Here is a 23,657-nt window from a genome sequence, read left to right as displayed (position 1 = left end):
AACCACTGTAACATTAATATAAACTGAAGACTGAAACCAGGATCATTAAAGGGGCAGTAAGTAATTTTTAAAGTGGTCCTACATTTGTAATAATCGTATAATCTATGTTTAAAGTTCTCACTACATGACCATGAACTGATCTGCTTTATTTCTTTTTCTTCTTTAAAGTTTTCACAGACCTAAAACAATCAAAACTCCATCTTGAATTCAAGATTCTTCCTTAACACACAGTTCGGTATCAAGCCAAGTGAGTTTCTTTTTTATGAAAAGGGCCGCAAAAGCGTCTCTGTTCTTGCTGGGGGCAGGGTCGATTTCTGGGCCAGAACAATAAAATATAAGGATAAAGTAAAGAAACTAGCCAGATCTATTAGATGGAAATATTACACATTTATAGTCTTTATTACAGTTCAGGGAAACTATTTTAAAAAGGCAAACTCCAACATATTTCTTTTTAATACAGATTTGTTCTGGTGTTTATTAAAACCCTGTTATAAATGGGGTCAGAGCTTATTTCTGGGCCAGAAAAATCAAACAGAAGGCTAAATTAAGGAAACTAGCAAGTTTTATTACATAGAAATATTGCACATTGTAGGTTTTCCAAAGTATCTTTGAAATAGTGTTATTTATTATATTTCTGGGAAGACTTTTGAAAATTGCAAACAGCACCTTTAATTTAAAATTCTGACTTGTTCTACTGTGTTGTACTGATTGTATACGAACGAGGTTATATCACTGAGCCAAACCATTTCTTTTATGGTGAGTGTGTGATGGATTGTAGTAAGGATGGCACTTCTTGCTTCACTTTACAAGAAGTGAAAAAGGGAAGACAGCTGGACCTAGAGGGTGAAAATATCAGTCATGGGCAGGATATGAGGTCACTGCACGGTGCTAATAGAGTCATAATTCCAGGTACATTTCAGAATAATCTGACAGTTTAATCTTACAGCCTGAGGTATAAGTCATGATTATCTAATGTTCAGGTACACTTCGTCAAAAGCTTGACTGCATCTTTAATTGAACGTGGAGTACTTTGTGATGGAGACATTAACTACTTAGTGCAACTACAAAAAAGAAATCAAAAGATAATGATTATTGATTTATGCTAATATATGTAAATAGATTAACAAGCTCTCGGTCAGTGATAAATTACCCCGTCTGTAGAAGTTTAAACAGTTAGCTTTCGCATCACGCCACACGTTCGACTCGCCTGCTTTTCCATTCCGCACACGTGTGCTTCCTCAGCTGTGAGCCAAGTCATTCATTTTCAGCTGGATGTACTCTGAACCTGAGATGCCCTGTTGCCATGGAGATCAATGGAATGAGCCAAACTGGAGCGAGAGGAAGTTTAGGATCTGAGCTACTTTCTCGGTGTTTTTGTGGACAAGTTTTGAGAACGAAGTGCTGTCAGTGACACAGCTGTCGACATTCCGCTTAACTCCCATCCCGTTTAATTAAGAGGTTTAAATCTCGATTAGAGAAGTCTAGTACAGAAATTACACTGCTGAATGAGCTGCAGCCACATCCTCTAGTCAATTAGTGCTCTCAAAAGTCTAACGCTACTTATTTGGTCTTAACACGGGTATAGCTTCCTTGTTTCCTTATAAACAAACACTTAAAGCTACATCAGTTTTCCTTAAATCCAATCATGCATTTTAAAGCGGCAGTATGTAACGTGTAGAGCCATCTGCTGCCTGCGAGAGGAACATCAACAGACGCTCCTTGCCAGTTAAACCTTCATGCCTCGTCTGTTACATTTTAAGAAAATGAGCAACTCTGTTCGACCTGATAAGAGGGAGGTTATTTCTGGGCCAGAAAAATGCAATCCGAAACTTTAAATATATTGTTTGTAATACTCAAAGTGCTCTGCTGCTTCTGAGGTAATTTGCAATCATAATAATAAAAACAAGCTTTCTGACCAACCCACTGAGCAGCTGTGCTTCAGCAAGGGGTGGGGCTAAATTTCCAGACCAGAAAAATATAAAACAGATCCTTGAAATTAATTAAATTAGGCAAATCTGTTGCATGGTAATTTGGAAATTTATGGATTCCTAGGGTGCCTCTGAAAATCATAATTATTACAGAGTTAAAAACACTTATGAACATTTTGCAAACTGCACCTTTAAGTTTAGAGTGAGATACAGGATGGTCTTAGTTACATCATAGTTTTTAGATACACCATAGTTTTTAAGGAAAAGCGGTGCTCATTCAGCAGGGGTGGAGCCAATTTCTGGGCCAGAAAAGCATAAGCAGAAGGTTTAAAGAAATTTTGTAATTCTAATCTGTAATTTTACAGACTAATGACCCCTTTACAGACCCCTAACCAACCTCTGCTTCACCTGGGGGTGGAGATTATTTCAGTTTCCAGAAAAATGTATGTAAAAATAAACCTGGAATAAAGAATACAGGCAATTCTTGTTAAGCACAGGTTTATGTTATTCTAAAGTGGATTAGAAACATGTGAAGACTTTACATATTGAACAGAAAAGCTTCGACTCGATCATCAGGAGATGAGCTCAAATCCAGATGATGCCACAGCCGTCCGTGGCGAGGAGTCAAGACTCTGTAGGTGGGAGGGGCCTATTTTCTCTCTTTCCTGTCAGAGTTAGGCAATCATGGGTGTCTGTGAGTACGTGTATGAGGAAGAGGGCAGATAGCGCTTTTCCCTGAGTGTGTTATGCCGCTGATGTAAAGATGCGATATCGGAGGAAGCACATGCTAGTCTTCACCTTTCCTAGTTCATCGCTGTTGCGTGATACCAAAAAACTAGATAAACTGGAAGAAGGCTAACGCAAATAAGGAGAAATTTGGGAGAAATCCATTATTCGGGACATAATGAGGTTAAATCCTTTTTTTGGAAGAAAAAAAAGAGCCACACCTTTAATGCTGTATTACCTTTATTCTGAACGACACTTAATTATATCTTACTCTGCATGGTTATTGCATCTATAAAGTACAATAACAACGCAATGACATGTTCAAATGAGCTGATAAATGACTTTTTGCTAATCTGAATAGTTTATTCACGTCATCACTCCTTGCATTTTAACCTGTTTATGGAGGAATGCTTACTGATCACTACAGGTGTAACGATCAGATCATTTAGACAGATGCGTTGATTTAAAAAAGACAACGATCATAAATTAGATATTATTGATTATAATAGATTATGATTTGAGCATTATTGGACAGGAACAGTCAAAAACTGAAGCCCTTCTCTACGTCATCATCATTGATGAATCAAACTCAGTTAGTATATTCCAGTCTGTCAGGAGTAGGATCAAATATCAAATGGAAATCACATCTTATTCTGTCGTGTGCAAGCCTGAGGTTTTCTCCCCCGCTGATAACTCAGTAATGTGCCGTCTCCGGTGGCCGTGAGATGATCTACAGTGCAGTGATGCGCACTAAAACAGCTTTACGGCTTTAATTATGCTGATCGACTGACGATGTCACTTTTTGTGGTGATGTGCTTATATAAACACACTATAATAATACACTGCTGAGTGGACAAGCGGTATGTGAAAGTGCAATCAGCATAGAATTAGCATAAATCTGTCTGTGTGTGATGTTCAGCATTTGAGGGATTGATGGAGAAACTGAATATGTCCTGAACATCATAAAAAAAGAAAAGGGAAAGTCGGTGTGTGGATCATGGCGCAAATGATCCTAGACGTTTCTATAGACAAACAGACACGGACACTTGATCATCTTGTGAATCTTTAATGTAATTCTCCTGTAATTTACCATATTTGTTCACATACTGCAAAAAATAATATGAAAACAATGAAAAAATAAAGTGAAAATATCTTGGATATGGGAAAGTCTATCATTCTTGTGAGATTATGGTCAAATAATTAGTGAATTTTGTATTGTAACATTCTTAGCTCAGATGGAACTGCATCATACTAAAGCATTAATTTACCAAAAAAAATAAATAGAAATAAACAAAGAAATGTTTGTGCGTTGTTAAAGAAGGTAAAATAAAGTAATAGATAACAATGGAGGCTGAAGCAAGTGGGATTTCAGTAGAACTGTGTCAGCGTTGTGAAATAAGTCAATTTACCTCAATATGCTTATTTAAAACGGGCAGAAATGTCTAGAAATATCTAGAAATATGTTAGATAAATTGCGAATCATTCTGGAGCAGAGATATGAGATACATTCATCATTTTTTTTCAATGTGGAGAAGCACAGTGGATAAAACAATCATATTAAATATAGTAATGTCTATAGAATAAAATCTTATATTTGTTTATTACTTTGTCACTATATTGTTTCGTTTTCATCAAATAATCAAGGCAATAAAACAAATCGCAGCACACAACAAAAAGATAGCGAGAAAACAAATCATGGCATTGCAAAACAAAACATGATATAAAGAATGCACACAGCACACAGCGTTAATACAAGCAAAACAAAACAGACAACATAGCAAGAACATAAACAAAACATGGAGAATAACAACAAAGACTTGGCATTACAACATTAGAACAAATAAAACAAATAAAACACAAAATGAAACAAAGCATATAAAATATTTAAAAAATAAAACAACAAAAAAAAAACAGAAAAACATGGCATTATAATGTGGCATTAAAATTAAAATGCAGTAAAACTTACAAAACAAAACGATACATATAAAATAGCAAAATATAAAACAACAAAAACAAACAAACATGTAGGATAACAAGAAAACACAACAAAAACCATGTCATTACAACATGAAAACAAAATAAACTAAATAAGACTTAAAAAAGACACAAAAAGTAAAGTAGCAAAACATAAAAGAACAAATACAAACGAAGAAAAACAATAAAAAAAAGACATTACAGAACGCAAAACAGTATGAAGTGACGTGACGAAAAACCCAAAATATATAAAACAGCAAAACTTCAAACAACAAAATGAGCAAAATGTTTCGGAAAAAAAAATAAAAAACATGGCGTTACAAAACACAAAACAGTATAACCTGACATGCCATAAAACAAAACTTACAAAACATATAAAATAGAAAGACATAAAATTGTACATGAACTCTAGAATTCATATCTAGATGATTTTGTTTAACAGACAAAAATTATTGTAATTATTTATAATTTAAAATAATTTATATTTATTTTGCTCTGGTCTTTGACACCCAACAGTGTAAAAGGTTTATTAGTTAATACAGTAGATTATTTGGCTTGTAAGGTGACGATGATGATTCGGACAGCAGAGGGCGCTCCTCTCCATCGCTCCACAACTCAAACTCCATCGCTGTGCAGAGTTACAGAATGCTCACGCCGGTGAAACGTGCTGCAGTCAGTCGTTCTCGGGCCGAGCGCAGCACCGCCGTCATGTCACGGCTCATAAACGTCTGGATGTCCTGCTTCTGTCATCGTCCCGACGGGGTTTGAATAATGGCAGGGTGCAGTCGTTTATTATGAAGGTTAATAAACAGGACTGGAGAGAATGATAGAGGTTCTGCTGTAATGATAACACACTCATTAATAAAGCACTGATAGATATTACCGTGTGAGTGTGGGAGGAAGTTTGAAATCTTTACACTGCTGTGATAAGGCTCGGTATCTCTGTCCTCTTGCCAGCTGTATGTGTGTGTGTGTGTGTGTGTGTGTGTGTGTGCGCGTGTGTGTGCGCATCTCAATACCTAATACTGCTTACTCAGTGCACTTAACTCATATAGCTAGTCAAGTCCCTGTTATTGGATCCTTAAAGGAGCATTAAGCCCATTGTTCTCCTTTTTAGATCATCTGCTTAAAGACCGAGATGTACACAGGCCACAAGAGTGAAGGTTTGGTAATGAGTGGAATTTAAAAGTAATCATCTGGGTTAAGAATTATTAATTAATTATTTATCTCAGCCGGTAGTGCATGAGACTCTTAATCACAGGGTCATGGGTTTGAGCCCCACGCTGGGCACCAAACCCAGCCACTACGGTGGCATAAGCTAGTGCACTCTCAGTGCCGGTCCCATGGGAGGGTCGTGTCAGGAAGGGTATCCAGTGTTTAAAAAAAAAAACTGTGCTAAATCAATATGCAGATCTCAAGCCGGGCTTCTCCGGGCTGGAGACGGGTGATCTGCTGTGGCGACCCCTAAGTGGAGCAGCCAAAAGAAGAAAAAGATGATCTGGGTTAAAAATTAGCATCGTGTAAAGTTTTTTTGTTTGTTTGTTTTTTTGATTTGCCGTATACCACAGCTGCTGAATTCTTGATTCTGATTGGTCAGAAGGTGTTGATTAACGTTTATGGAAGGAGTCTCCAGTTTCAGTGATTTGTAAATGGTGAGGGAATGACTGTTTATAGCTGCTATTACGTAAGTGAGGAACTAACAGAAGAACATTAAGTATAACTCTAATTGGATAAAAAGTGTGATGTTCTTTGATAAATTAAAAATTGGTATATTGCTGTATTATATGAGGGATAAAACACTTGCTGTTAATGGAAAATAATCAACTTTTCCTATAACAGCATGACACGGAGGGTTTTATTTCTTAATTAAGCAGCATTGGCTGCACAGTACACAGTATTTTTCTGTAAGTTATAATATAATAATGACAATGCCTCTCAGTGTTCAACTAAACAATGTATTGCGCTAGTTCATTTTTAGAGACTTATAATAAAGTTTTAATGGACTTCTGAGCGTTCAACTCGTCCTCAGACACCTGCAACACAACACTGATGTGCTCTGTTCGTGACTGATGATGTCTGTTCTCTCTAGTCTTATAAAGCAGTTTTTACAGCTGGAGCTGTCCTGAAATAAATATACAGTATATACTGGCCAGCTGAAGAACGTTACAAGTTCCCACTGCTAAAAAGAAAGTTTCTTAAAGATCTACTCACTACTTTGCAATACACTTGCACATTTTCCCTTTTTCTCTATTATGTTTTGATAATTTAGTAGCGTAATTGAAAAAAGTGTTTTGTATCTCATTTACATTTCAGGAATTAGCAATATAAACAACATTCATGCAAGTAGATACTCATTTACTAGATTTATATGCACAGCATCTGGCAGGAGGTTTTTTTCCCTTAGGGCTAACAGATGTGCTTTGCTGTCTATTTGGAGAAGAAATGTCCTTAAAGATATGAACAAGCCGAAGCACTGCCATCAACAGGAGTCAGTACTAATATACATAAGTAAATATGTAATATAAACCAAGTGCTTCTTGAAGACACTTAGCCTAGTTTTTTAGGCTCAGCTTGAACTGTGGCTCTTCAGGATACAAGAAAGAAAGGTTCATTTCACCACTTGGTCTTTATTTTATCCTGAAGAGTCACAGGTCGAGCTTCAGGGCAGGACTAGACCATTGGCATCAAGTAGAGAACTGAACGTCTTAGGCCAGAACAGGGTTTCAAATGGCGCAACAGAAAAGTGGTCGCTCTATCTTTGGTCTAACTTTGATCCTGAGTTTGAATGGCTGGGAGTCAAAGGAAGCAAAACTGGCTGTGCTCTAGGGGTCAGAGGGAAGGAATACTCTCTCTAGCCAATCACGGGCATCTATGAGCTCATGTATGTGGAAGAGGGTAGATAGCGCATTCTTCAAAGTGTCTAGATTGTGTCTTGGAGGAAGCATGTATTAGCCTTCACCCTTGCCATTTCGTAGCTGTCGTATGATTTGGGAGAGCTAGCTAGTGGGTGGGAATTGGCAAGTGACCAAAGTGGGAGAAAATTGTGACAAAAATTCAGAAAAAAAGAAAGACAATACAATCATAACACAATATAACACAAGCATCAAGAAATGCGGTCCTCCCGACACTGTACATATTGTATTTTCAACACCTACCAAGAGCAGAAAATAATCATCTGATACCACCCAAAGGTTTGCACATAGTGATTAAGAAATTCTGAAAGTAGATAACAGAATAAAGGCGTGGGCCTTTCCAGGAATACACTCAAACTCAGTCTTGCCAAGATCCAGCTTTCAATGATCATCTACACCCCATGATAAAATGCTTGCCAAACAAGCTAGGATATAAATAATCCTGGCTATCTGATGGTGTGAAAGGTCGGTTTGATGTCCTCAGCAAAACAAATAAAGCATGTTGGAGATACTAGATCACTGAGAGAACTGGTGCAGAGGGAAAAGAAAAGGGGTCCAAGCACTGAATCTTGAGGGACAACCGGAGAAAGTTTGTATGGAGGAGACGTAAGAGTGCAAATAGGAGGCTGAGAGAATGTGAGCATTCAGTGAAGACTCTTGCAACTGTGTGAAATTCACTCCAACTGAAGTTTGAAACTTTTTTGTCCATTGTATATTGCACATTGAATACTCAGGGCACAGGCAATAAAACAATTTGACATGATAATGTTTTCTAAATCTAATCTTTAGGCTGCTTTTGCCAAAGAGAGCTGTCAAATGGTAGGCTGTTAGGTTTTAAATGTCTACACACATGTGTATAAATATCTCGGATAATACTTTGTCTGATGCAAGTTATTTGTTACAATACTGCCTACACAGGAAGCAGTCATTAACTTTTCATATTCAAAGCTCTGGGCAAATAATATCTGCAGTCAATTCTTTGTGTTAGAGAAGCACTGGAGCTTCTGTTGTATTGCTCTGAAATTCCACAGTGAATCCCTAAAATTGGTATCTTTGATATAAGAGCCTATGGCCTCTATACATCTAGGCTAGCCTGCTTGTGTTTTGATATTTCTGTGACTAGCTTAATGTAGCAGCTGCTCTGAATTCAGCTCACAGTCAGAAGAGCTTTGGTGGATCCATCCGTTTGATGTAGTCCTTGTTTCCGTCTCTCAGCCAGAACCTCACTAATCTCATCTCTGTCATCTGCTAATCTCTGCCCTAAATGCTTCTGGCATTTCCAACAAATCCAACATAAAGTGTCAGAGAAAGGTGCTGGGCCACCGTCAGCTTCAGTGCATATCGGTGTAGCTTCTACAAGTCTCTGGAACTGTACTGGAGGCATGAACATCGTGCTTTCAAAAGATATTCGCTTAATTCAATAGTGTGAGGAAGATGATAAAAGAGTGAGGAGGATAGGAATGATGAGGAAGAGCAGGATTAGGATGATGAGGAGAACGAGACTGAGGAGGCTGAGGTTGAGGAAGATAAGTATGATGTCGTTTATGAGGCTGATGATGAGGACAATGATGAGAATGGTCAAGATAAGGATAAAGATGGTGAGACTGAGGTTGAGGAAGGTAGGGACAATGAGGTTTATGAGGATGATTAGGAAGATAATGGATGATGAGGCAGAAAATGATGAGGTTTATGAGGCTGATGAGGATAAGGAGGATGAGTCTTTTTAGACTGAGGAAAATGAATGATGAAGATGAGGATGATTAATATGATAATAGACATTGAGAATGAGGAGCATGATGAGGATAATCCTCAAGTGGTTGAGGATGAAGAACTTGAGAATGAGGATGATATGTATAATGGGGTTGAAGATGAAGATGATGCAAATAAGATGCATGTTATGATTATGGGGAATGAAGAGGATAAGGATGAGGCTGATGAGGACAACATTGAGAAGGAGGAGGATGCTGAGGATGAGGAAGATACGGAATATGAAGTTTGTGAGGCTGAAGAAGACAATGATAGGAATGAGGGGGTTGATGATGAGCATGGTAAGGTTAAGGTAAAGGATGAGAAGGATAAGGGTGATGAGGTTGATGAGGATAATGAGGCTTAGGATGATGAGAAGGATAAGGATAATGACGCTGAGGATGATGAGGTTGATGAGGATAACGAGGCTGCGGATGAGGATGATGAGGAGGATGAGGTTGATTAGGATAATGAGGCTTAGGATGATGAGGAGGATGAGAATGAGGAGAGGGAACATGAATTTTGTAACAGGATTATAAAATGAGGAAGATGGAGGGATGGAAGAGAAGGACAAAGTTGAAGATCAGGATGATAGCCATGTGTGAGACAATGGTGAGATACTTTACTGTCTTTGGCTCATGGACAGTTGCTCCTGCATTCACTGGCTGTGGTGAACAGGGCTCTTTACCCACAATCCTTCTTGCCATAATGTTTTAACATCTTTGGCTAATGGCCAGCACCTTTTCTTATCCACGGTCCCTGTGCAAGAGATAACCGGATCAGTACAAACGTCCAGGTCGGCTCCAGTGAACCTGCAGTCAGTGTATACATCCATAAAATATTAAAAACAGAAATGCATCGCTTTTTTTCAGTGAAGGTCAAGGCAGAGACAGTGCATTATTAAATACAAGGTCTAAGAGGAGTAAATCTCTGGACATTTCACCTCTCTCTCTCTCTCTCTCTCTCTCTCTCACTCGCTCGCTGGCTTTCTGTCTGTGATGTGTGTCTTTCCTTGATCCCTTAAGAACACGCTGCACCGTTACACACCATGAACACACACTGAAAGTCCGCATAAATATCAATAAACTGTCTTTAGACACTGCATCTCGCTTAGGTTGACTTCTTCCCTAATGAGTAGAGAGAAAGAGTCGAGACTCAAAGGAGAGAAAATAAACAGGTTCACAAGCATCCATTAAGATAGAGGATGCATCTCAAACGGCTATGTACTGTGTGTGCAAAGAAGTAACGTCTCAAATCAAACACTAATTTTGCAATAAATGTGAAAAACAAGTTACTGTACGATGCCTCGCGTCCATGAAACGTCCACATTGGCTGATCGGTTCCATTCTGATTAACGGTCATTTTTCAAAAAATTATTTTTTTTAAGAGGAAAACCTGTACATCACTGTGTGTCAGATTAGTTTATTATTTATTTTATGGTGATCTTCTGTAGCAGGGGTTGTCAATTTTTTAGTACAGATTTGCTTTACAAACTATTAAAAATTTAGATGTGCACAGTAATACTTTGGATATTTATTGGCATCAGAGAGGTCTTTTTTAAATTTCTACCCAGTTCTATAACTTTGCAGATGGTTGGTCATGGTTTCCATCTCTAACAACATTAGAAAATGGTGGACTGCTGTGTGGGCTTTACAAACCCCAAAACTATCCATACATCATTATTTACAAACCTCTTTGGTGCTTTTGTGGTCACTGGATGTTGTGTGTTAGTGTGTGTGTGTGTGTTGAACAGTGTACAACACTGTTTACCCACAGTCCCTTTCTGTAGAGAATCTGAGTATAAATGTAGAGCTTTTTATAAAGCAGTAAAAACATCTGCAGGCAGCCAGTTTACACATCTGTCACAAAATACCCAAAGCATTGCATTATTACTACGTTATTACTACAGTATTACTATACTTATTACTGCCTTATTACTACAGTATTACTATACTTATTACTGCCTTATTACTACAGTATTACTATACTTATTACTGCCTTATTACTACAGTATTACTATACTTATTACTGCCTTATTACTACAGTATTACTATACTTATTACTGCCTTATTACTGCTTTATCACGACAGTATTACTATACATATTACTGCTTTATTACTACAGTATTACTGTACTTATTACTGCATTATTACTGCTTAATTACTACAGTATTACTATACTTATTACTGCTTTATTACTACAGTATTACTGTACTTATTACTGCATTATTACTGCCTAATTACTACAGTATTACTATACTTATTACTGCTTTATTACTACAGTATTACTGTACTTATTACTGTATTATTCCTGCTTAATTACTACAGTATTACTATACTTATTACTGCTTTTTAATTGCATTAGTAAATTATTACTATGCTTATTACTGCAGTATTACTATTTTTATTACTACAGTATTATTATACTTATTACTGCATTATTACTACAATATTACTGTAGTTATTACTGCATGTTAACTGCATTATTCATATACTTATTACTGCAGTATTATTACAGTACTACTATGTTTATAACTGCATAATTACTGTAATTATGACATTATTATTTTATTATTATACCACTACTACATGTAGTAATTATTTATTACAATTTACAAAGAGTCTTACTGTAGGCACTGTACAAATTGCTCTCCCCCCTCTCTCCCTCTCTCCTAATATTTCTTTTTTCCTTCCCTCTCTACATGCTCTCTCTCTCTCTCTGTCCATCTCCCTATTATATTCTCACACAAACATTCTCTCCTTCCATCTCTCTGTCATGCTCTCTTTCTCCCCTTTATTGCTTTATCTCCTTTTCTCCATCTCGCGTTTCCCTTTTTCAGTCCAGACCTCTCTATCACATTTTCTCACTCTCTCTTTTGCTCACTCGCCCTCTTTCCCTCTCTCTCTCTCCCTCTCTCCCTCATCTCCATCTCCCTCTTGTTTCCCTCTTTTTCAATCTCCTTCTCTCTTTCTCTCTCTCTCTGTGTCTCGCGCTCTCTCCGCCTCTGTGTACAGCCCACTTACTTTTGCGTGTGTGTGTGTGTGTGTGTGTGTGTGTGTGTGTGTGTGAGACAGAAAACATGGCATTGAAATTCAGTGATAGGTCAGGCAAACAGATGCTGCATGTCTGGGTAAGTGTGTGCGTTTGTGTGACTGGAAGAACACACACACACACACACACACACACACACACACACACACTGCAGCCTCAGAATGGAGGCTGAAAAAAGGAACTCCCCGTTCATTTGAGAAACTCTTTTGGTGTGAATAATTGGTTGGAGATTGTTTAAAGCTGAATGTGTGTCTTATGGCTTCAGGGTGTAAACTGCTGTCTGAACAGTGCTGTGTGTGTGTGTGTGTGTGTGTGAGAGAGAGAGAGAGAGAGAGATGTGTCTGGGTGTAGCAGCAAGAGGAAATATAAGTAAAGAAAATCTGACAGCTTATTTGAGACGCAGCCTCTCAGTTTAACTAATTGGTTTGAGGTTACGCAACTGAAACAAGAACACACATCTGTACACATCTGCTGTGCGCAGAGATACACACTGCACTCTGAAAAGAAAAGTGTTTTTCCCCTCATCATTGTGCTACAGCATGTTTAATTAATTAAGACTAAATGTTGCCTCTTGGTTATTTATTAGTTTATGCTAATGAGTTTATATTTTGGCCTATAAACTCAGTGTGTGTGTGTGTGTGTGTGTGTGTGTGTGTGTGTGTGTGTGTGAGTGTGAGAGAGAGAGAGAGAGAGAGAGAGAGAGAGGGGGAATGTATTAAAGGAGAAGTTTGTCAAAAAAATCCATTTGCAATTCCAAATGCAGTCGTTCAGCCAAGACGTGATTAGCGCCGTGTATTTGCTCTGTGGACAATGCTAATATCGCTAACACAAAATGGAAGACTAACCTAAAATCTTTAGTCTAACTTTCTTCCTCACATCCTCACCCAGTTCTTCAGTGATGTCACACAGATGTACTGATGTGTTTTAGGACACAGTGCGACTTCCTGTCGTCTATAAACATGGATAAATTTTTCACCGTGTAGCTGAAAGCTGGAACGTTACAGGGCGGCCATTTTGTACAAACGGAATACACACATATCTGATATCATTAATGCAACATGAGGATGTTACTGTGATAACACCTGGGTTACTTGCTCATGGCTTTTACACCAGTTAGGTGTTATAGCACGTCTGTAGGCTCCGCCCCTGACCCCGCCCACTTGTGTTCAATTACATTAAAATTAAAGACGTGATTATTGTTAATCATTAAAATTATGTATGACATGTTAAAGTGATAAATCCAACCATTTGCTCGAATGATTCCTCAGACCTGATTCCTCGATCCCGTGCCGTGTGTGGTGCGACGTTTCTTCTCTTCCCTACTCACAGCTTTGGTTCCTACCTGCGTTTTGTTTGGAAGAATCGCCGTGGTTTCATCTTATCCCGTCATATACATGCGACCTCTCATTAGAGACATTACGAAGAAAAATAAAGTGCGGAAGGAAGTCGCAGAGATCACTGGTCCCTTTGGTCCCTCTAGTGAGCGTACGTAGCTAGTACAGCTAGCATGCTTTGCTAATCTAATCTTATGATAAAGCTTGTACAAAGCCTAGTGCATAATATGTAGGAGAAAAAAAAACAAACCAAACCAATGATTACTGTGTTATTAATTTATGTGTAACTAGTTAGCTTAATATGTAGCTAGTAACATTTCTCAACAGTAGCGCTTGCTAACACACCACAAGCTACGACCGACACACACAACGTTGTCACCCGCGACTGTGTACATAGCGTCAGCGAGTTTTTCTTTGACCATGTGACCACTCGCCCCACTTGTTCCTTAGGGATTTCAGTCTACATCTGAATTTCTGTAACTATTTTATGTAATGATGTTGAAATTTTTCCTTCAAGGTGTGTGTGTGTGTGAGTGTGTGTGTGTGTTAGCTTGAAGGAGGGGCTACACTCAGGAGCATGCAGGATCTATGTTGCCACATTGGGCTACGCACATTAGTGGGTGTGTCTTCTGAAGAAGAAACTGTAGAGTCTCAGTCCCTCTGGGGTTATTAGAGGGAGAGTGAGAGAGAGAGAGAGAGAGAGAGAGGGAGAGAGGGAGAGAGGGAGAGAGGGAATCATGCCAGGGTGTAGCAGCTCTCCGGTGGAAACTGTGCACTCTTTTTTGTTTGGACGTCTTCCCGTGCAGCGAGCAGCAGACAGAAAGTGTGTGTGAATAAGGAGCAGAGCCTGATAACGACGCTACATCATGAAGGTAAACGTTATGACTGCATGAAGTGTGTGTGTTTGTGTGCGTGTGTGCGTGTGTGTGTGTGTGTGTGTGTGTGTGTGTCACGCAGATGCTCGCTCCTGCTTTCCCCGCTGTATTAATCGACCAGTGGTCTAGTCCAGGCTCATGTGTGACAGCAGTTCTTTATCTGTCATATCATTTGTAGCTCTGTGATCAGTCTAATGTACAGAAGATCATGTGATGCTGTGTGTTCATGTGATTACACACTCTGTTATTCACTGGTCTTTTGAGGTCTTTCCTTGTCTTTGCGCATAACTTGTCAGTGGCTCTAATTATCTTCTTTAGCAAACATTAACAGCACTTTTACAGCAGATAATAACTGTAAAAACCTAAACATCTGTGTGGACATTTTGTGCAAAAAAATATGCAACTTGGATTTAAAAATAATATTTAAATTTTTTTTTGTATGTAAATACTTGTTAAGTTTTAAATGTATTTACAAATACCTTTTTGCAATGTATGAAAATAGCCAAATTTTAATTTTTTTAAAAAAAGAAATTTTAAATGTATTTTTTACATGTACTTTTTTAAGCAAATATTTTATAAAAATAAAATTTTAATATATTGTTATACTTGTTCTTGTAATGTATGAAAATTGTGAGATTTTAATACATTTTATAAATTGGAAAAAATGGAAAAATATATTTATAAAATACATTTTAAATATATTCAATCAAATGCTTTTTTGCCATGTATGAAAATGTTAAATTTTGTCTTTACAAAAAACAATATTTAAATATTTACTTTATTTCATATTTCATGTTATGAAAAAAAATGTTACAATTTTTTTAAATCAAAAATAAATTATAATATTGTCTGTATAAATACCTTGTTATAATGTGTTAAAATAGCCAAACCTTTTAAAATAAAATTATTATTTTTAAATGTATTTTTTAGAAATACTTTTTGTAATGTGTAAAAAATTTTATTTAGGAAAAATATATTTTAAAAGTATCCTTTCCAGATATTTTCTTTGCCAGGTATAAAATTACATTTTTATATAAAAAATAAATAAATTGCAAATCTATTCTTTACAAAAAAAATTTTTTAATAAAAACCCATTTTGAATGTATTATATAACCCTTTAAAATACATGTAAACATGTATAAAAAGTTTTCTTACCCAATTAAAAAATACACAGCTGCTGTACGTTATGGATTTCATTTGATCACAAAATTCATTCCAAACATTACAATATATTTAAGTAGATACTGCAATATTGTTTTTGGTATTTCTGTAACATTTAAAGTCTTAAATGAGAAGATTAATTGATAAAGTCAAAGCATGAACTAAAACACTGAAATAAATTTTCACTATCAATATTTTTGTTTTCAGGTTCTCTTTAATATGTTCTTGATTTAATTTCTTATTTAATTCCACTAACTATGACTAGCTACTAATTTCTATCTGCTCCTGTAAGCTACTCGTAAGCCTTGTAATGCTAGCTATCTTATTTATTAGCTAAACATTTTTGATTCATTTTAATCCAGTACTCAAACAGAACAGCTGCAGGACACCACATGACCATTGTGCAAGAAATATAGTTGATCATGTAGCTAATTTTTATTAGCATCTACGACACTAATTCGCATTCTGACTGGACAATGATGTAACACTCCATGTGCTGGACATGTGAAGTTTCAATCGTACAGTGTCGTTAGTTAACACAGTCGTTTAGCCTGAAGTCTGTTATTTTTAAGGAGCCTCTTTAGTTTCCCACATCGCTGCTTCTGCTACACGCAGGATGTCTTCACGATGGATGTCCCACTTAGCCAAAGGAAAAAGTGCAAAGTCCAGCATTCCTGTCCCGTTCCTGAGAACCCGGCAGCTGTAAAGTGCCACTAGCGTCTGTTGGAGTGATTCATGAGTCTGCAGAGTCGGTATTCACATGGGGAAAAGTACAGCACAGAGGCGTTCATGCTGACAGCCAGGGCACACGGGCAGGAGAAACAAAAATGGACAGATCGTCGATGTCCTGACTGCACACTCTCACGAGAAGAGGGACAGGAATTCCATCCATGTCCAGCCGTTTACCTCTCTCTCACTCTCTCTCTCTCGCTCTCTCTCTCACACTCTCTCGCTCTCTCTCTCACACTCTCTCGCTCTCTCTCTCACACTCTCTCGCGCTCTCTCTCTCTCACTCTCTCGCTCTCTCTCTCTCTCACTCTCTCGCTCTCTCTCTCACGCTCTCTCTCTCACTCTCTCTCTCACTCTCTCGCTCTCTCTATCACTCTCGCTCTCTCTCTCACTCTCTCTCTCTCACTCTCTCACTCTCTCTCACTCTCTCACTCTCTCTCACTCTCTTGCTCTCTCACTCTCTCTCTCTCACTCTCTCGCTCTCTCTCTCTCTCTCTCACACTCTCTCGCTCTCTCTCTCACACTCTCTCGCTCTCTCTCTCACACTCTCTCGCGCTCTCTCTCTCTCACTCTCTCGCTCTCTCTCTCTCTCACTCTCTCGCTCTCTCTCTCACGCTCTCTCTCTCACTCTCTCTCTCACTCTCTCGCTCTCTCTATCACTCTCGCTCTCTCTCTCACTCTCTCTCTCTCACTCTCTCACTCTCTCTCACTCTCTTGCTCTCTCACTCTCTCTCTCTCACTCTCTCGCTCTCTCTCTCTCTCTCTCACACTCTCTCGCTCTCTCTCGCTCTCTCTCTCACCCTCTCTCTCACTCTCTCTCTCTCACTCTCGCTCTCTCACTCTCGCTCTCTCTCTCTCTCTCTCTCTCTCGCTCTCTCTCTCACTCTCTCTCTCTCTCGCTCTCTCTCTCTCTAGCTCTCTTCCTCTTTTACTCTCTGTTCATTTATTTATGAACATGGACGTATGGGAAGCACAATGAATCCCTCAGGACGACATGTACAAAGACTCAGTTTGCAGGATTGCTTTTTAAGACAACTTTGCTTCCTTAGCTATAAGCCTAATGTCACTAACGAGTAAGAATAGCTTAAGCGTCACGTAGACGGAACGTTCGGTGTCTCATGTAAAGTTAAAGATGTGGTCTCTGACACGTGGTTATGTATTGAAAAGGACAAAAGGGCGTCAAAGACCAAACACCAATAACAGCGGCCATTTTAACTGAAATAATCTAGTTATTTTAAATAGTAGAACTGAGATGTTCATTGTTTGGTATATTGTCTAAGGAATAACACGTGAAGGGCCATGAGTTATGAATGACGCATCACGCTCTTTTTTTATCCGTTCACAGTTACATTTAATGTTACTGTGATGATCTGACTTACATTAGAGCAGCTAGAAACAGTCGTCTCCTCTACTTGTCATGTTACGAAGAAAACGCAAGAAAAAGTGTAAACTTCTCTGTCCTGATGTCTGAAAACTTACAGTTACTGCTTTACCTCTGACTGTTACAAAGCGCTGACACTGGAGACTCCTTCCATAAATGTTAAATAAACATCTCCTAACAAAAAGCTTCATCATATGAACAATGTTTCTTTGTTAAACAAAACTTGTTAAACAAAAATCAGTTTAGTATTAATCTTAGATTATGTAACGAGTCTGTTATACAAGTCCCTGTTGCTATAGAAACCGTTCAGATTAATAATTAATAAGAAATTGTGCGTGTAAACTCTTCCTGTGTCTACATCTTAACTAAAACAGATGAGTGGCAGCTTGTTTCCCACCAACCACCTGGTGTTTACCATAAGACTTTGTGTGTGTGTGTGTGTGTGTGTGTGTGTGTGTTTATGTATATATACATATATACTGCAGTTTCTACCACATCTGGCTTGACTGCAGTCATTGAGTCTCATGAGAGCTAAACACAATAAAACTCATAGTGGCGCAGTGGAATTTATCTCTCACTTCATCTGAACATAAGTAGAGCAATGCAGCGACGCTTTAGTCCTTTTCATCGATCCAGCTTCTCACCTGCTCATCTGTATGCTCTGTAACTTTCAGATGTTACACAAATCATTGTGTTTTTTAAATAATTTTTTCAAAAAATGGATTTTATTGATACTTAGCTCAACCTACAAATCAATTTTTTACTCATTAAATTGAGAAAGCTTTAGCACGGTGGCTTAGTGGTTAGCACTGTTGCCTCGCTACTCCAGGGTTGGGGGTTTGAATCCCGCCTCCCTTTGTGCATGGAGTTTGCATGTTCTCCCCGTGCTTCGGGGGTTTCCTCCAGGTACCCCGGTTTCCTCCCCCAGTCCAAAGACATGCGTTGTAGGCTGATTGGCATTTCTACATTGTCTGAAGTGTGTGATTGTATGTGTGTTTGTGCCCTGTGATGGGTTGGCACTCTGTCCAGGGTGTCTCCTGCCTTGTGCCCCGAGTTCCCTGGGATAGACTCCAGCCTCTCCGCGACCCTGTGTAGGATAAACGGTACCGAAAATGGATGGATGGATGGATGGATGGATGAAAAAAACATGAACGGAACCATTTAAACCTGACATTTTGTTGTGTTCAGGATGACTTTAAATGTACAAGTGATCATCTGGGTATATTTTGTGGATCGTTGTCTGAAATGATGGCTTGGCAGTCCAAGGCTGAGCACCGAGACGTGAGTGAACTGTAACTGTAGTGACATGATGCTTCAGCACAGACAGTTTCAGTTTCGTGCCTCCCGAAGCCGATCCCGCGTGAACATCGAGCCAACTTTCGGCGACGTCAGCTCTTCTCATCACGCTACAGTTGCTTGGCCCCCTGGTGCATGCTGGGACGGCTGCTTGTCAGAGGTGCTGAGTGGCAGAGCTGACATCCTGCAGCTGTGATTCTGCTGAGGGAGCCTTCGTCTCGTTTATCACCAGCGCATCAGATGCAGCCCTAAACAAACAGTGTGGTAATGAAATCAAAGGAAATGTCTACAGACTCTCATTCATAAACACATTAATGAGCTGTGAATATGTGCGTTATTATTCCTCAGAGCATGTCCATGCTTCATTAATCTGCAGACAGTCAAAGTGTTGAGTCTGCCATTTTCTTGCAGGCGGGACTGCGTTCTCTAACGCTTTTTTGCCTCCATGCATCCGTGTGATATAAGTAGAAACGTCCCAGATTGCATCTTCATTAACATGCAAAATCTTCCACTATCTCACTCGTGTGAAAGACGCAATCCTCTACAGACTCTTAAATTCATTTAGCTTGTGCATCTTTTTGTGACTGTTAATTTTGCATGTGTTTTTGCAATACACAAACCTTAGTGTTGGAAAGGTTCTTGAGTAAAAGTAACTGTAGGAATACGTCAGTATAGTAACATGAATAATGCTTCATAGCAATTTTGATTAAAAGTGATCTAGTGAAGTGCAAATACTGCATATATCTATACTCTCCAACCATACACTTTAAGACACAAATTAAGATTTTATTCTAACTGGAGATATATAACGAATATATTATTCAGATATGAATGCCCCTCCCCCCCCTTCTCCCCAATTTGCCACCCACCTGCCAGCTCTCCACCTATCATACACGAGCTAGCTAGGGTGAGGGCTAACACATGCTTCCTCTGAGACACATGAAGCCAAACAACCAAATTTTTGTTGAACTGCTGCTCATGCTACGTGACACACTCGAAGGAAAGTGCTATCGGCCCTCTTCCACATACATGAGCTCACAAACACCATGATTGTCTAATGTTGCTGTGAGAGAGAGTATTTCATCCCTCCCACCCCGAGAGCACGGCCAATATCGCTGCCTTCCGCCTTCATGTCATATATGAAGTTCACAGGACCAACGTACATGAGCGCACGTTAATGAATCATTCATTCATCTTTATTAACTGCCTGGTTTAAATTAGGCTACTATTTTGTTTATATTTTGGGAAACAGAACCGAATAAATTTGTTAGAAAATGTCACACAATGCACTAACAAAAGTAATAACAGGATTTGTTTTTAAAAATAATCTAGTGAACATCTCAATAAGAACTGGAGTGATGTAGCTGAGGTTGAGGAACTGTCAGAGCCAGAATTCAATCATTTTGTTTCTATCTTTGGGGATTTTTTTCTACTGTAGTGTCTCCACAAAACAAAATCAAAATTACCAGTTTAGGACACGCCCACTTAAGAGATACATATCCAGATAAAGATAGTGTCCCTTGTGTTCTGTATGAATAGGATAAACGTCACCTTAATGCCCTGTTTTCACCCTTTAGGAGCAGTGTTAGAGATTCTCTCTAAGCCAGAGCCAAAGCGCTGCATCAGAGCTAAATGTGTCCTTGAGGCCACGTTCTGCCGCTCCATCACTGTCATATTCACGCCGGCTTCAGACCATCAGATTTACCCGAGCCTGTCGGACACGCTGACCTGTAACACATGCTGTCATGCATGCTCGGAAGATCTTGTGTCACTTAATGTCAAACCATAAATCCACTGGGCGTGAATTTCTAAGAAATATATAATATAATTTCTGATAAAATTTCTGTTGTGTTCAATCAGCATCAATATAAGGTTTCATTTTTGGTATCTACATCAGATTATTTGCTGTTAAATGTAGAATAATCTGGATTTTCATGTGGAGCAGAGTGAGAACAAGGCTGGGGCTGATTTCTTTCTCACCCAGACTGTAGATTCATGCAGCCTATCAGTGACAGTCAGTGACAGACATTTTTTTTCACGCCGATATACGTATCTCACTCACATCTATAACACGTGTCAATAGTCATTTAAAAGTTGAATGTGAAACGCAGTCATGAAGGAGGTGGATTATTTACTAATCCATGTAGCATCCATGTGTCAATCTGTATCCGTTTTGAAATTTAAAAAAAAAGGGGGGGGGGACAAGTTTGTTTTTTCTTTTTTTTTCTCAGCTTTTTCCTCATTGTCCATTTCTTAACAATTAAATGGGAAATGTGAAAAACAAAAAATCTAAAAAGGCACTAAAAAAAAACTTTTCATCAGTACATGCAAAAGGCAACAGTAGGGGGAGATATGAAGATTTGAAAAGGGAAAATTACTAAAAGATGTCAGAAAGCTACTTATTCGCTTATACAGATGTCACAATTAAAATGTCCGTGAAAATAGAAACAAATACTGTTTTTTTTGTAAGTTCATAGTTAAGACAATAATGAGTAAATTCAGAAATCAAGTCTTAATTTTATTTCTGTGTTCGATTTAAAATTGTTTAATACTACTAGTAATAGTAATAGTAGTAGTATTAATAATAATAATAATAATAATACAAAAAATACAATTAAAAAACAGTCAAATAAAATTAGTTAATCAGAAAATAAAGTGCAATATACATATAGCAGAGATGAAATGGCATGAATAAAAAAATAAATAATAAAAAATAAAAGCTGGATGAAATGGATGATCATCCTTTTCCCCCAAAAAATGCCTTTGGAGAGAAAAACTAAAAGTAGATCGATTGAGCACACATCGCCAAATAAAAGTACAAATTACACAAAAGGAACAAAGACAGAAATGTAAGTTTAGGGTTCTGTTTGTTTGTTTGAATGAAAAGGTTACAGGGTTTTGCATTTATCATGTTTGGTATTAGGAGGAAAAGCTAGTACAGCATTACAGACATGAGAAAGAATTGAAATCACAAATACAGCTCTGTGTGTGTGTGTGTGTGTGTGTGTGTGTAATAATTTACAGCACATAGTTCTTATTATGTCACTGATGGAACCTTGTGTTATAACGCATTCCTCAATTCTCAGTTTCATTGTAGAGATATTGACATATATCTGATTTTAGCACTTCCTGTCAGCCTCGCTAACCGTCTCCATGACGTTTCTATTCTCAGTGTTTTGTGTTTTTCGTGCCCGTCGTTCCTCCTGCTGCTGAAAGCTTTATCTGAGTAATCCCTCAGGATCTGAGGTTCTGGGTCTGGGAGAGGATACGTGTTTTTGCTCCCAGAGGGCGGAGTGGGTTTTCTGGCATCCTGGCTCTTCTGTCACTCTAATGGAAGTCTGATTGTCTGATCGATCAATACGGGGCCAGCCTGTAATCAATAACACACTTCTGGGACTGACGCAGGCTCTTCGCTTTCTGCAAGACTCGGTTACAACTTAAGCAAAGCCTTAAAAATCAGAATTGGTGTTTCAGATCTGTGCTTTATTGTAATGGACCAAAAAAAAAAAGAAAACATTTTGGGAGATATTGTTTTTGTTTTAATTTTATAGTTTGTCACTTTAAGGAAATTTTTTGATGAGTCATTCTGTACTACGCTTCTGTTTGTCCAATTAAATGCTCTCTAGAATGTATACGTCCCGCCCCGGGGGCGTGTCTTGCTCTACAGTAGTACAGTAATGGCTCGTTCGCATTAGAGATGGATCATTGGTGCGTTTATGGCTGTGCGTCTTCACAAACATTGCTTGGTTGAGAAAAAATGTTTGGAATTTTATGTGAGTGAGTGAGTTAGTGCTTATGTGACTATTTGGAGACGTGTTTTACCGACTTGGAGATGTTCGATGCCCGGAATGTCGCGACTTCAGACTGATTGATTGTGTGATTTCGTCTTTAATATAGTTTTATCTAACACTCAGAGGCATCAGATGTTTCCCGGTGACCATCTGACGAAATAATTCTGAAAACATGCGCCGTCCTGTCGTCCGGGATATCGTCCGAGTTAAAGTGGACAGGCGCGGGTGAGACATCCTTCACGACTCCAAAAATAAATAAATAAATAAATAAAAGGCACTTGCTAAATGAAACTCTCCATATTCAGCTCCATATTTAGCCAGTTCGCTGAGCTATTGTCGACTTTGCCGTATCTCAACCGCTATTGGATGTAAATGTCATCACTCTGACTTCCTGTTTCAAAAGGAAGCGCATTAGCTTTAATCAAATCTCAGCTCTCTAGACGTTTCACGGCCTTTGCGCTTCCTGTCTGGTCTCTCCCAAATCAATCAGACCTCAGTCCACATAAAGGCTGATTTATGTTCTGAGATGAACAGTCTGTTTCTCTCAACCGTTCCCGAGACGTCCGTGTCTCCCGAGTCGGGACTCGGCTAAAATGACCTTTTCATTTTGAAGGAGAGTAATTGCGTCGAGAAAGAAAAAGGTCCACTTGAACGTGATGTTGAAAACAGCGTACTCTTATGGCTGTAAAATCAGCCAAAAAAAAACAGTGGGAAAATCATTCTCCGTACCGCAGGAACATAATCACGGGGTGT

At 38.5% G+C, this 23,657-nt stretch overlaps 1 protein-coding gene across 1 annotated transcript in view; it reads left to right on the top strand.

Moving 5' to 3' along the window:
* The first annotated feature begins 14,373 nt into the window (after positions 1-14,373).
* Positions 14,374-23,657, top strand: part of LOC113545787 (inactive phospholipase D5) — a 41,402-nt gene continuing 32,118 nt past the window's right edge. The window contains exon 1 of the mRNA XM_034301330.2: positions 14,374-14,543. Within this exon, the coding sequence (XP_034157221.1) occupies positions 14,538-14,543 (6 nt within the window). The 5' untranslated portion in view covers positions 14,374-14,537. The remainder of the gene's footprint in view (positions 14,544-23,657) is intronic.

This window comes from Pangasianodon hypophthalmus, chromosome 28, assembly GCF_027358585.1.
Source record: "Pangasianodon hypophthalmus isolate fPanHyp1 chromosome 28, fPanHyp1.pri, whole genome shotgun sequence".
NCBI classification, from domain to species: Eukaryota; Metazoa; Chordata; class Actinopteri; order Siluriformes; family Pangasiidae; genus Pangasianodon; species Pangasianodon hypophthalmus.
The sequence above is the reverse complement of the archived record's forward strand: the minus strand, read 5'-3'. Positions and strand labels throughout refer to the sequence as shown.